The sequence below is a fragment of the Schistocerca gregaria genome, chromosome 3 (genome assembly GCF_023897955.1).
Source record: "Schistocerca gregaria isolate iqSchGreg1 chromosome 3, iqSchGreg1.2, whole genome shotgun sequence".
Classification (NCBI taxonomy): domain Eukaryota; kingdom Metazoa; phylum Arthropoda; class Insecta; order Orthoptera; family Acrididae; genus Schistocerca; species Schistocerca gregaria.
The window spans coordinates 894,434,585-894,449,866 of NC_064922.1; the positions used below are offsets into that span (position 1 = coordinate 894,434,585).

At 40.9% G+C, this 15,282-nt stretch overlaps 1 protein-coding gene across 2 annotated transcripts in view; it reads left to right on the forward strand.

Annotated features, from left to right (window-relative positions):
• LOC126355142 (vacuolar protein sorting-associated protein 8 homolog) overlaps window positions 1-15,282 on the forward strand; it is a 204,863-nt gene that overhangs the window by 70,812 nt on the left and 118,769 nt on the right. For both annotated transcript variants that reach the window (XM_050005329.1, XM_050005330.1), the window contains exon 11: window positions 3,859-4,027. In XM_050005329.1, coding sequence (XP_049861286.1) covers window positions 3,859-4,027 — 169 coding nt within the window. The remainder of the gene's footprint in view (window positions 1-3,858; window positions 4,028-15,282) is intronic.

Genomic DNA, 15,282 nt, shown 5'->3' on the forward strand with positions numbered 1-15,282 from the left:
CAGGAACTGGTGTATTTACTGTGACACCAATACCCAGTAGTTTTGAAAATAAATTTGACAATGGACACTCGCCTCTTCTCATGATTAATGTGGTGCCATCTTCAGGAACCACTGTATCTCAGGGACCCTTTCCCTAAAAATCAACATATCAGAGACCTGACTCCAGCCAGTGATTGAAGGAGCCACAGGCGGTGAGTCCCAGGGCTGTCCACTCTTTGTTTTGTTCCTTCACTCCCAATAGATAAATCCTCATGTAAATGTCAACTGCCAGATGTGAAAGAGGAGGGGGAGGAAGAGGAGAACAAGAAATCTCAGGAGAAAGTTACTCCTGTCATCCCAGATGTGCCATTCCCCCCATGCCATTGAATTCCAAACCATGTTCAGTGATGATGTTTACCCTCCACCAATAGTGACTCAGTGACCTTGGCAAAGGACCTGCTCTCCAGGTTACTTCATGTCTAACCAGGACACCCTCAACATGATGAGCCAATAGAACTGCAGTGGATAATATTGTCATGTGCTAAACAACAACAGGAGCTACTAATTTCTTCTTGTTTGCCCATATGTGTTGTTCTCCAAGAAACATTCTTCACTGATGACCATTCACCAACTCCTCAAATTTACCATTCCTTCTGTCAAAACCGTACTGACCCTGAGAGAGCATCTGGAGGGGTCTGTAAATTAGTTCGCAGAGATGTTGCCATTGAGTAGATAGCAAGTGCATGGGAAGCAATAGCAGTGCAAGACCAAATGATCCCCTTTTGTAATGTTTATTTAGCTCACCTTCAGATAATCCCCTTAATCCAACAACTCCCCTCTTCCCTCCTTTTCCTCTGACAGATTTCAATGCCCCTGCCTCTCGTCCCCCCACCCACCCCCCCTCCCCACCCCACCCCACCCCACCCCACCCCACCCCACCCCACCCCACCCCACCCCTCCTCCTCACTCCATTTCCATGAGGAAGTACCACCTTGTCTAGTAGGGACCTTCTGATTGACCAGTTTCTTTCTGGTCTTGGTCTGTCTCTCCTCAATCACAGTATTCCTAGCCGCTTCAGCACCACCCACGGCACCATGTCAGCTATTGATCTTGACCAAAGACATAGCAGCGGCTCTTCAGGATTGTCGAAGGGCCCTCCAATGCCACAAGCAACATCTTCACTGGCAACCCTCCAAACTTTTCAGCAGCTGTGAACTAAGGCTCAATACCTTATTGAAAATATGCTCTACAGACTGCTTGAAAGTAAGGTAACCTGAGGATTATGCTGTGTTCTCAAATCATGGAGCCTTTTGTCCTCTTATGAGTGTGGTTTCTAGGAGGGACAATCGACAGCCATCCATATGGTTAGGTTGGAGACAGCAATGTTTCGGGGATTTCCTAAACATCAACACATCGTTGGAGACCCTTCTGACCAACGTAAGGTTTAAGAGAGCTTGTCACCATCACATTTTACTAACCCTCCACAGCTGTCTGTGGCTTTTGAGGCTTCCTGCACATTTTTATTTGTTGTGGTTTATCCCACTGATTGTTCCACATTAGAGTTGCTAATCATTCAGCTCCTCACAAATCCAAGAAATGGCATCTTGCAGTTTCTGTGCTGGAGTGTTACACTCTTCGTTAGCATCAGTGGGCTAGTGACCCCTATCAGACCGTGGATTACCCCTGCACCTATGATGATGTTTGACATAGTTCCCTACCTGTAGCTCGAAGGTGTCATCTGAAAAGCCTTTACTTGGCCCTTTTCCTTCTTCCATTCCAATGGTACCAACTCTTACTCATCGCCTGACATTTTCCAAATCATACAACTTATAAAATTCTTTTTGCAACGAGGGACATTGAACCCCTGACACCCACCCTTGGGCAATATCACCAGTTGGACTGCCTTTGGAGGACCTCAGTCTTAGAATATGCTCCCAGCATTTTCCCACACATTCTGCCTTGGTTAGTACCCAGACCACAAATAAGACTCATCTATTTCAAGATTCTAAAATCTCTCACCCCTATTGCCTTTCCATGTCTGTTCCTGTCGGTTCTTCAGGAGTATCCAGGTGTTACAATGATACGTATACTAATGACTCTAAAACCCCTGGAAAGACAGGACATGAGTTAATATCTCCTGCCAGTCAAGAACAACATTTTTTTGCCAGCGGTGTGTAGTGTATTTTACAGTAAAGCTGATAGTGGTCAGCAGAGCCTCACATTCCATTAAACAGACCACCTTGACTGTATTTTGATTTGTAATGACTCAGTGAGCAGTCTCCTCTTGTCACCCTCGATATTGGCAATTCGTGACCTGCCTGAACTTAGTCGCACTGCCTGCTCAGTTTTCCTTCTCTGGGTCCCAAGTCATCTTGATATCCCAGGGAATGAACTGGCCAACCAATTGACTAATCGTCTAACATTCACTTCGACAGTTTCATGTGTAGATTTGCAGGTGCAAATAAGATCACTCCTCACTTAATAATGGAACATGTGGTGTGTCACTGACACCTCTGACAAACTGCACTGTCAAAGAGACTACTGCTGTGTGTCACTACTTCTTCCATTGTTGCCTCTGTATTGATCGTACCAGATTAATGCATTGTTTCATTTTATGTAACAAATCAATCTTACATTGTGGTTTGCAGAACCTTATAGACAGTAGCTCACATCTTTGTAGAATGGCATCTGATTTTGGCACTGCCTGCTAAGCCTGGCATCCTGGAGTCTTTGCCTGAATATTGGCAGATGACTCACGCACAGTGTAACTGGTTCTCCATTTTCTCAGTGAAAGTGTTTTTTATTCTTAAGTATGACATTTTAAACTACTTTCGTGGTGGGGGCAGGGTGGTTGGGAGTGTGGCATCTGCCACTGCATGCTTAGTCTGTGCACTCTTGATCCTTTTTCTTTTGCCAGTTTCCTTGGTCATTCTTCTTTTACACTGTTTTAATTGCTCTTAGAGGCAGTTAGCCCCTTTTTTTTCTGCCACACCATGTTTTCCATTTTAGGGTTATCATTCCAATGAATATTGAGTGCTGTTCTGTCTCTTTAACATACTGTCTAAAATGGATTTTGGGTGGGACTGTGAAAATGATGGTCCCCATTGCATGCAGATCCCTGGCTGACACTCATGTAGCCACACCCATCTACAGACCTGACTTTTTTCTCTCGCCTTTTTATTATTGTCAGTCCAGCTGATGTTCATTATGTTTTCAGCCTTTTCACATTTACTATTATAAATATCACAGCTAAAAAGGTGTTCTTTACTCTGTAATTGATTTTGCTCTTATTCAGGTTGGCAGGGAGTGGCTGAGCTAAGATTTCTCTTGCCTTAGCTGAGTCCTATGAGACTCCTCATCTGCTCTGAGCTTGCCGTAAATTATTTCTCAGCTCTGGCACCAATAGTGCTTTCAGTGTCTTGATACTTCCACTGCTATACACTTTCAAAATTTTATCAAATTTCTGCCACTCGTCAGTAACTCCAAATGAAATACCATTTGAACAAGGGACTGAAGACCTCGCCTGTAATCCCTTAAACCTCAACCAACCAATACCAGATGTGGACTAGCTTGGCCACTTTCACAAAGATAACAAAATAAATAATCTTAATTGTTTTGCAATATATAATTGCTCATGACTAAAAATTAATTTTGCTGTTTGTGACATGACTGATATGACTGTTCTCAGTGCTGCTGACTGTAAGAGGACCAGTTCCAGAAAACGTTGTGTGCTGTAATAATTTTATGTTCTCTTTTTAAAAATCATGCTGCCACCACTCAAGAGATATTTATGTATCACTTCCTTAAAAGTTCAAAATAGGCGTACAGAGAATAATAAAGTTATTTTGCCCTACAGTTGGTTGTTTACTTCTATGGCAGGGACTTGCTGTTTGGAAAGTTGTGGGATGCCTGCAGTAATGACGAAGTAATGAAAGCTGTCTATTTGGAAAGTCTTGAACCATGGTTGCTGAATGATCGATTGCGTCACGTGCCACCCATCATAAGCCAGCAATTTGTTTCTCATTATGAGAATATGGGCAATCTACAGGTTAGTTCTAGTCATTGAAGTTTTTTGAATGTTGATAGAGCTATAAACTTCATTGTGTGTCAGCTTAGATCTTTTTATGTTGTCTAACGTGTAGTGTATGCACTGCACATTAGGCTGACTTATACGACAGAAAGCTTAACCCAACCCAGACTAAATCTGTGTACTTGATTAAAAGAAGAAGAAGAAGAAGAAGAAGAAGAGGAGGAGGCTAGCCTGAGTGTGGTTCATATCATCCACCCACTTTCTTTTCCAATTTTAAGGGGAGAGGGTTGCAGGCAATAGAGCAGATATGTTTCATCCGATCATAGAGAATGCATGGATATGGAACAAGTCATTTTACGTGTAAATAAATTAGTTTGCAAATATGTGGGTGTGTGCTGACATTTTTTAATTATTGGTTTTTTATTATTAAATATACAGATGTGTGTTAGTAGTTCTTATCTACTGCCTTTACACTTTGTGGTAATAGAAATTCTTCTAAGGACTAGGAGATGTTACCAAACAGAAACTTTTTTATTTTGTTTTTAAATTTTACTCTGCCATCTGTCACATTTTGTAACAGGGCAAGTAATCAGAAATTTTGGTTTCAGTGTTGTGAACCTCTTTTTGTGCTAAAGACAACCTTAATTTGAAATAATAAATGTCATTTTTTTTTTCTTGTATTGTAATTATGCAAGTCATTGCTACTTTGAACTGCAATGGATTATTTACAACAAACTTCGTTAGGGAATAAATATACTGTGAAGCAGTAGTCAAAATGGCTAACTCCTTAAACAGATGCGTGGGGATTGTGGGTGAGCACTTCATATTATTCGTAAGTTATTTCTTGAGCAATGTAGGCTGCTCCTTAAGGATGAGTTACACCAGAACATTATTCCTTATGATGTTATTGAATGAAGATGTGCAAAATATGTCAACTTACTGATTTCTCTGTACCCAAGATCTGCTAAGTGCAAAAGTGACTGAACTAACTTATTTTAGAGTTCCAGAATGTACTTTCTCCAGTTTAAATATTCATCAGTGTGGACACTTAAAAATTATGAAGTTTGCTCCCAATTCATCATTTCCTCACCGTGTGTAACACCTACCAATGATGAAGGTCCTTTACACTTACAAAACTGAATATGTTGTCTCCTTTTTTCGATTGAGAGTGACTTCACGCCGAAAACCAGTCAGTGATATATTTAAGAACATTGTTTACCATTTCTTCTGTTGCTGTAGGTATGCTTGAATTGATTACAAACTAGTGTCCTCTGCCAAAAGAGCTAATTCTGCTCATTATGTATTAAATCGAAAATTATTTATGTATACAACAATAGCAGACTTAAGATTGACTCTTGGGAACTGCAGCTTGATTTTTTTTCCCCAGTGAGAAGAATTTCATGTGGTTACGTTGGTTGATTACTAAATAAAACTTCCTTTATCCATTTGGTTAGATATAACACTGAAAACAAGGGGAAACAGGCAGCCGTAATTTTTCCCGAGGGCATGCAGCTTTACTGTATAGTTAAATGATGACAGCGTCCTCTTGGGAAAATATTCTGGAGGTAAAATAGTCCCCCATTTGGATCTCCGGGTGGGGACTACTCAAGAGGACGTCGTTATCAAGAGAAAGAAAACTGGCGTTCTACGGATCGGAGCGTGGAATGTCAGATACCTTAATCGGGCAGGTAGGTTACAAAATTTTAAAAGGGAAATGGATAGGTTAAAGTTGGATATAGTGGGAACTACTGAAGTTCGGTGGCAGGAGGAACAAGATTTTTTGTCATGTGAATACAGGGTTATAAATGCAAAATCAAATAGGGGTAATACAGGAGTAGGTTTAATAATGAATAAAAAAATGGGAGTACAGGTCAGCTACTACTACCAGCATATTGAACGCATTATTGTGGCCAAGATACACACAAAGCCTACGCCTACTACAGTAGTACAAGTTTATATGCCAACTAGCTCTGCAGATGATGAAGAAATTGATGAAATGTATGATGAGATACACTCCTGGAAATGGAAAAAAGAACACATTGACACCGGTGTGTCAGACCCACCATACTTGCTCCGGACACTGCGAGAGGGCTGTACAAGCAATGATCACTCGCACGGCACAGCGGACACACCAAGAACCGTGGTGTTGGCCGTCGAATGGCGCTAGCTGCGCAGCATTTGTGCACCGTCGCAGTCAGTGTCAGCCAGTTTGCCGTGGCATACGGAGCTCCATCGCAGTCTTTAACACTAGTAGCATGCTGCGACAGCGTGGACGTGAACCGTATGTGCAGTTGACGGACTTTGAGCGAGGGCGTATAGCGGGCATGCGGGAGGCTGGGTGGACGTACTGCCGAATTGCTCAACAAGTGGGGTGTGAGGTCTCCACAGTACATCGATGTTGCCGCCAGTGGTCGGCGGAAGGTGCACGTGCCTGTCGACCTTTGACCGGACCGCAGCGACGCACGGATGCACGCCAAGACCGTAGGATCCTACGCAGTGCCGTAGGGGACCGCACCGCCACTTCCCAGCAAATTAGGGACACTGTTGCTCAAGGGGTATCGGCGAGGACCATTCGCAACCGTCTCCATGAAGCTGGGCTACGGTCCCGCACACCGTTAGGCCGTCTTCCACTCACGCCTCAACATTGTGCAGCCCGCCTCCAGTGGTGTCGCGACAGGCGTGAATGGAGGGACGAATGGAGACGTGTCGTCTTCAGAGATGAGAGTCGCTTCTGCCTTGTTGCCAATGATGGTCGTATCCGTGGTTGGCGCCGTGCAGGTGAGCGCCACAATCAGGACTGCATACGACCGAGGCACACAGGGCCAACACCGGGCGTCATGGTGTTGGGAGCGATCTCCTACACTGGCTGTACACCTCTGGTGATCGTCGAGGGGACACTGAATAGTGCATGGTACATCCAAACCGTCATCGAACCCATCGTTCTACCATTCCTAGACTGGCAAGGGAACTTGCTGTTCCAACAAGACAATGCACGTCCGCATGTATCCCGTGCCACCCAACGTGCTCTAGAAGGTGTAAGTCAACTACCCTGGCCAGCAAGATCTCCGGATCTGTCCCCCATTGAGCATGTTTGGGACTGGGCGAAGCGTCGTCTCACGCGGTCTGCACGTCCAGCACGATCGCTGGTCCAGCTGAGGCGCCAGGTGGAAATGGCATGGCAAGCCGTTCCACAGGACTACATCCAGCATCCCTACGATCGTCTCCATGGGAGAATAGCAGCCTGCATTGCTGCGAAAGGTGGATATACACTGTACTAGTGCCGACATTGTGCATGCTCTGTTGCCTGTGTCTATGTGCCTGTGTTTCTGTCAGTGTGATCATGTGATGTATCTGACCCCAGGAATGTGTCAATAAAGTTTCTCCTTCCTGGGCCATTGAATTCACGGTGTTCTTATTTCAATTTCCAGGAGTGTAAAAGAAATTATTGAGGTAGTGAAGGGAGACGAAAATTTTATAGTCATAGGTGACTGGAATTCGACAGTAGGAAAAGGAAGAGAGGGAAACATAGTAGGTGAATATGGATTGGGGGTAAGAAATGAATGAGGAAGCCGTGTGGTAGAATTTTGCACAGAGCATAACTTAATCATAGCTAACACTTGGTTCAAGAATCATAAAAGAAGGCTGTATACATGGAAGAAGTTGCGTGGAAGTTGCAACATTTTGATCGTAACATCTGGCTCAGTGATTGATGGAAAAACAATCAAAACAATAACAGAGTCATTTTTATTATTTATCTCACTGGAAATCATGAGCATCATTGTAGAAGAAACGAACAGGTAAGCCAAATGAGTAATTTCTTCATTGAATGCAGCTCATTCTTCGAACAAAATGACATGGAGAGAGATAAATGCAACTGAAGTGTACGCTGTACTAGCAATTCTAATAGGGGCTGGTCGAACTCGTTGACATCACACAAGTGCTTCCAATCTGTGGAGAGGTAATGTTGCCTTTCGGCAACCATTCTTTTCATCTGCCATGTCAAGAAACCGATTTTTGTCCATACTGAAATTTTAGTGATTTGACAACAGAGACATAAGAGCACAGAGAACTGAAGAAACCAAGGACAAGCTACAAGCCATCAGGGTAGTGTTCAACAAATTTCATTATTACTAGTGCAAGAACTTCTATCCTTATGAATACATGACTGTTGATGAACAATTAGCAACATACTGAGGAAACTACCCTTTTAGGGATTATATGAAGAGCAAGCCTGGCAAGTATGGCATTAAAATTTGGGTTTCTGCTGATGTGGAGATATCTTACTTACTACGGATCCAAATTTACACAGGAATGGTGGACAATACTCGGGAAGTGAATCAGGGACAGAGAGTTGTTTTGGATCTGATGGAACCATTTCTGAATAACGGTCATGGTGTAACAACTGATAATTTTTTTCACCAGTTTTCCATTGGCTGCTGAACTACTAAAACGAAACAAAACATTGGTTGGTACCTTGTGTTCCAATAAGAAAGAGATTCCGAAGGAATTCTTGCCAAACAGAAAGAGAGAAGTCCACTCTTCAATGTTTGGTTTCACAAATGACTTGGCCCTAGTTTCCTATGTTCCAAAGAAGGGAAAGGCAGTAATACTACTCTCTGTTCAGCATAATGAGAGATGAGTGAGTGGTGAAGAAAGTGAACACAAACGCAAAATCATACTGCACTAGAACAAAACCAAAGGTGCTGTAAATAATGGGAACAAAATGACAAGAGAAGACAGTTGTGTTAGAGGAACGAGGCGGTGGCCACTAAGAATCTTCATGGAAATGATAGATATTGCAGCACTGAATGCATATACTCTCTACACTCAAAGATTTCCTGAATGGCAGAAGAATAACCGAAGCCGACGTAAACTCTTCATGACAGAACTGGCATTTGGTCTCAGCAAAGGCAACATGGAAGAAAGAGCCAAAAATATCAACGGTCTTCATAAATATGTACAAGATGCACTGCAAACCTTGTGGTATTGCAATTTCTACAGCAGTGATCCAGACCCAGTGTTCAAAGTTACCAACGCCACAACGATGTCGAGATTGCAAGAGAAACGAAGATCGGAAAGCAAGATTATGTTGTATAACATGCAAGAAACCTGTTTGTAATATACACAGAGAAGAAACTGTTACTGTGAAGTGTATGCAGTGCAAAAATGTACTTGACTGAAAAGTTGAAACAAGTCTTGTGATATTTTACTGCAGTGACTGTTCAGGTACATAGATTATTAATTTTCTGTTCGTTGAGTACTGAATTTAGTGAAAGATATAAAAAAAATTGTACTTTGTATCTGTGATTTGATTAAATACTAATAACCTGAAAAGCTGTTTTTTCAATACTAAATAAACCCATTCAATGGAAATAATGAAATCTGAGAACAAATATTACAATAAAACACAAAACTCTTTTGGGGTTGTCCAAATACCCCACTTGGTAAAACAGAGGTGTGGAAAAGCTTGGTAATGGGAGGGCTAAAAACGTTTGTTCTGGAGTCATTAATTTTTGTGATTTCAGCAGTAGACTATCTTTACTGTGCTGGGTGTACAGTTGTTTTATTCCTTTGAGCTATGTTGAAGAAAATGTTGGCAGTTCAACTTCTACTGTCTTATCCACCTGTGTTGAAAAGTGAATTACTGAGACCAAATTATAGGATACAAATAATATTTCCAGATCACTTCTCTTACCAGAATTCTTAAGAAAATCTACATTAAAAGCCACCATAGGTATTAACTGCTTGCAGCTGCCTGACAAATAGCATAGTAAGGGGACTATATTCCTCATAAACAGTTTAAAATTCCCCAGTGAGTATCTACGTATGGTTATAATTAATGGTAAAATATTTTTCAGTATTAATACACGAGCATATATTTCTTTCTGTGTGCTGGTCACAGCAAACTCTACGTGTGTCTGTGTTTTTGAACTTTTATTCTGTGTAGTACATGTAACAATCTGTCATTTTCCCATATTAGTAGTTCTACATGAGTAAGATGCTAGAATGTAATCCATATCAGTATTATAAATGCAAAAGTAACTCTGTTACATTTTTGTGACTGACTAGAGAACCAGTTTTGAGGAAATGAGGTATGGATATAGTTTGGACTCGGATAAGAACATAGTCTACTTTAGAAGGGGGGAACATGTCAACTGTTAAGATGACAAAGTAGGGAATGGACTTTTTTTTTGCATAATGAATGTAAACCATGGTAAAAAATTTTTAATGTGTTGCACATAATATAATGTTGAGTCCCCCATGAACCATGGATCTTGCCATTGGAGGGGAGGCTTGCGTGCCTCATTGATATAGATAGCCGTACCGTAGGTGCCACCACAACGGAGGGGTATCTGTTGAGAGGCCAGACAAATGTGTGGTTCCTGAAGAGGGGCAGCAGTCTTTTCAGTAGTTGCAGGGGCAACAGTCTGGATGATTGACTGATCTGGCCTTGTAACATTAGCCAAAACAGCCTTGCCGTCCTGGTACTGCGAACGGCTGAAAGCAAGGGGAAACTACACCTGTAATTTTTCCCAAGGGCATGCAGCTTTACTGTATGGTTAAATGATGATGGCATCCTCTTGGGTAAAATATTCCAGACGTAAAATAGTCCCCCATTTGGATCTCCAAGTGGGGACTACTCAGGAGGACGTCATTATCAGGAGAATTAAAACTGGTATTCTACAGGTCGGAGCGTGGAATGTCGGATCTCTTAAACGGGCAGGTCGATTAGAAAATTTTAAAAGGAAAATGGATAGGTTAAAGTTAGATACAGTGGGTATTAGTGAAGTTCGGTGGCAGGAGGAACAAGACTTTTGGTCAGGTGAATACAGGGTTATAAATACAAATTAAATAGAGGTAAAGCAGGAGTAGGTTTAATAATGAATAAAAAAATAGGAGTACGGGTAAGCAACTGCGAACAGCATAGTGAACACATTATTGTGGCCAAGATAGATACAAAGTCCATGCCTACTACAGTAGTACAAGTTTATATGCCAACTAGCTCTGCAGATGATGAAGAAATTATTGAGATAGTGAAGGGAGACGAAAATTTAACAGTCTTGGGTGACTGGAGTTTAGTAGTAGAAAAAGGAAGAGAAGGGAAAGTAGTAGGTGAATATGGAATGGGGGTAAGGAATGAAAGAGGAAGCCACTTGGTAGGATTTTGCACAGAGCATACCTGAATCATAGCCAACAATTGGTTTATGAATCATGAAAGAAGGTGGTATATGTGGAAGAGGCCTGGAGACACTGAGATTACATAATTGTAAGATAGAGATTTAGGAACCAGGTTTTAAATTGTAAGACATTACCAGGGGCAGATGTGGAATCTACCCACAATTTATTGGTTATGAACTGTAGACGAAAACTGAAGAAACTACAAAAAGGTAGGAATTTAAGGAGATGGAACTGGGACAAACTGAAAGAACTAGAGGTTGTAGAGTGTTTCAGAGAGAGCATTAGGGAACAATCAACAAAAATGGGTGAAAGAAGTACAATAGAAGAATAATGGGTAGCTTTGAGAGATGAAATAGTGAAGGCAGCAGAGGATCAAGTGGATAAAAAGATGAGGGCTGGTAGAAATACTTAGGTAACAGCAGAGATATTGAATTTAATTGATGAAAGGAGAAAATACAAAAATGCAGTAAATGAAGCAGGCAAAAAGGCATACAAATGTCTCAAAAATGAGATAGATGGGAAGTGAAAAATGGCTAAGCAGGGACGGCTAGAGGACAAATGTAAGGATGTAGAGGCATATATCACTAGGGGTAAGATACATAGTACCTACAGGAAAATTAAAGAGACCTTTGGAGAAAAAAGAACCATGTGTATGAATATGAAGAGCTCAGATGGAAAACCAATTCTAAGCAAAGAAGGGAAAGCAGAAAGGTGTAAGGACTACATAGAGGTTCTATACAAGGGCAGTGTACTAGAGGGCAATATTATGGAAATGGAAGGGTACGTAGATGAAGAGAAAATGGGAAATAGAAAACTGTGTGACAAGTTTACAGAGCACTGAAAGACCTGAGTTGAAAGAAGGCCCTGGGAGTGGATAATGTTCCATTAGAGGTACTGATAGCCTTGGGAGAGCCAGCCCTGACAAAACTCTACTGAGCAAGATGTACAAGACAAGCAAAATAACCTCCGACTTCAAGAAGAATATAATAATTCCAATCCCAAAGGAAGCAGGTGTTGACAGACGTGAAAATTACCAAACTATCAGTTTAATAAGTCACAGCTGCAAAATACTAACACACATTCTTTATAGACAAATGGAAAAACTGGTAGAAGTTGGCCTTGGGGAATATCTGTTTTGATTCCATAGAAATGTTGGAACATGTGAGACACTACTGACCCTATGACCTATCTTAGAAGATAGATTAAGGAAAGGCAAACCTACATTTCTAGCATTTGTAGACTTAGAGAAAGCTTTTGACAATGTTGACTGGAACACTCGCTCTCAAATTCTGAGTGTGGTGGGGGTAAAATAAAGGGAACGAAAGGCTACTTACAGTTTGTACAGAAACCAGATGGCATGAAAGGGAAGCAGCAGCTGGAGAGGGAGTGGGACAGGGCTGTAGCCTATCCCTGATGTTATTCAGTCTGTATATTGAGCAAGCAGTAAAAGAAACAAAAGAAAAATTTGTAGTAGAAATAAGTGCATGGAGAAGAAATTAAAACTTTGAGGTTTTGCCGATGACTTTGCAATTCTGTCAGACACAGCAAAAGACTTGGAAGAGCAGTTGAATGAAATGGACAGTGTCTTCAAAGGAGGATATAAGATGAACACCAACAAAAGCAAAATGATGATAATAGAATGTAGTCGAATTAAATCAGGTGATGCCAAGTGAATTAGATTAGGAAATGAGACACTTAAAGTAGTAGAAGAGTTTTGCTATTTGAGGAGCAAAATAACTGATCATGGTGGAAGTAGAGAGGATATAAAATGTAGACCGGCAAAGGCGAGGAAAGCTTTTCTGAAGAAGAGAAATTTGTTAAAATTGAGTATAGATTTAAGTGTCAGGAAGACTTTTCTGAAAGTGTTTGTATGAAGTGTAGAAATGTATGGAAGTGAAACATGGACGATAAATAGTTTAGACAAGAAGAGAATAGAAGCTTTCGAAATGTGGTGCTACAGAAGACTGCTGAAGATTAGATGGGTAGATCACATAACTAATGAGGAGGTATTGAACAGAATTGGGGAGAAGAGGAGGTTGTGGCACAACTTGACTAGGAGAAGGTATCGGTTGGTAGGACATGTTCTAAGGCATCAAGGGATCACCAATTTAGTATTTTAGGGCAGCGTGGAGGGTAAAAATTATAGAGGCAGACCAAGAGATGACTACACTAAGCAGATTCAGACAGATGTAGGTTGCAGTAGGTACTTCTAGATGAAGCGGCTTGCACAGGATAGGGTAGCGTGGAGATCTCACCAAACCGGTCTCTGGACTGAAGACAGCAACAACTGCAGCTACTTAGATATCCTGATGCATAGATGGATGCGCCTGCCCATGCCCCTCTGCATGCACTACTCGGCAGAAATGCTGTGATTGCCACATTGTCGTGGTTTGCAGGAGTTGGAGGGGCATGCATCACAAGTTATGCTTATCCAACCAGGCAGACATATGGGGGCAGTCGACGTTATTGCACATACAGGAGCTTGCTTACTTACCATCACTAATCGTAGCAAAACTACTGATAAACAAGTGCATCCATGGGTAATGGTTAGTCTTTTGCACTTAACATATTAACTAATTCTTTTGTCAGTTTTATGCAGGACAACATAGCAATAAATGAGAAGCACCATATTAATCGTGTAGAAAGTGTTTCCCAAACTCTGTTCTGCCAAACACTGGTTTTCTGCGGGAAGTGTATAAGTGCTATGCAAAAGAACTATTAATAACATGGAACAATGGGAAATCCAGGATGGAATGTAAGAATATTATGAGAAGGGAAGTTGCTACTCACCATATAGCGGAGATGCTGAGTTGCAGATATGCACAACAAAAAGTTTGTGAGAGTCTTTTTGTTGTACCTGTCTGCAATTCAGCATCTCCGCTATATGGTGAGTGGCAACTGTGCTTCTCATAATGTTATTAATAACATAGCATATTTGTATTTATTTTTTCTCTACATTTCGTGATACTCATTCATTGAAAATTTTATTATGATTTGTGTGTTGTGAGTTATGATTTAAAATTATGCAATCACTGAATAAAACAAATTATCTCTTTTTTTTAAAATTTTGTTAACCTTCAAAAACAACATATTCCATTAAAGTACCAAGATGCTCAAAGTTCTGTCAGAGGAAAAGTTTGAGAAACCCTGCTGTAGAACTGAAACACATTTTGCCGTTTATTTATTTTGTATTTAGCTTTTCTAATCACTTATGCATGTGGTGCTCAGGTAGGTGATCTCTGTCTTTCCAGAGCTCTGTAAATTTTTGATGCAGGCAAAAAGTTGTGTATTATTACTCTACCCTCTATTACTGACATGAAATAAGCTACCCTTACTTTTCTGTGTCTTCTTAAACACTTATGTGGGCGTTTTTTGTTATTTTAACTTCAGTTGTAAGAGAGTGCCTGCATCCTGATTCTAACCTAAAAATGTACACAATGTCCCTTGTGTTGATATGGGAAGTGTTAAGACATAGACTGCCAACTGTGGGTTACTTCATAGAAGACAATGTGGCTACTGGAACCAATAGTGGATTAACTTGAGCAAATTGAGTTTCTTGATAAATGCACATACAAAAACATGTGATCTACATTTTGAGTATCAGAAACAGGTATGACAAATTGTCTGGCCATAGGGCTGTACAGGGTATCCTACAATTACATAGGCATTAGAGGTCCATACACTGTGCATTGATAATATGAATTTATATAATATAAATAGCTATTCCCCACATTAAGGAGACACTGGACTGCAGTCAGTCAGATTTAAAAGTAGACTGTTTGATATAGGGGAAAAATTGTCTGCTTTTAAATGTGCCTGTCTGCTGTTCAGTTCCTCCTAATTCATATTATTTCAACCTGATTTTTCCACTGTATGAAATACTGAGTATTTCTAAATCGGGAACCAGTGGCCAGAAATGTATATTTCAGGCAATACAAGGTCTTGAATGAGCAATGCTTATAAAGCATGTATCTGTAAATTGCTTATGTTTGTCCATTGATGTTGGTGGTATTTTTTTCCCTGTGGGATTACACAATCACTAATTTATGAAACCTCTGTAGAAATTTAAAAGGAAGTGATGGATAGGATTGTAA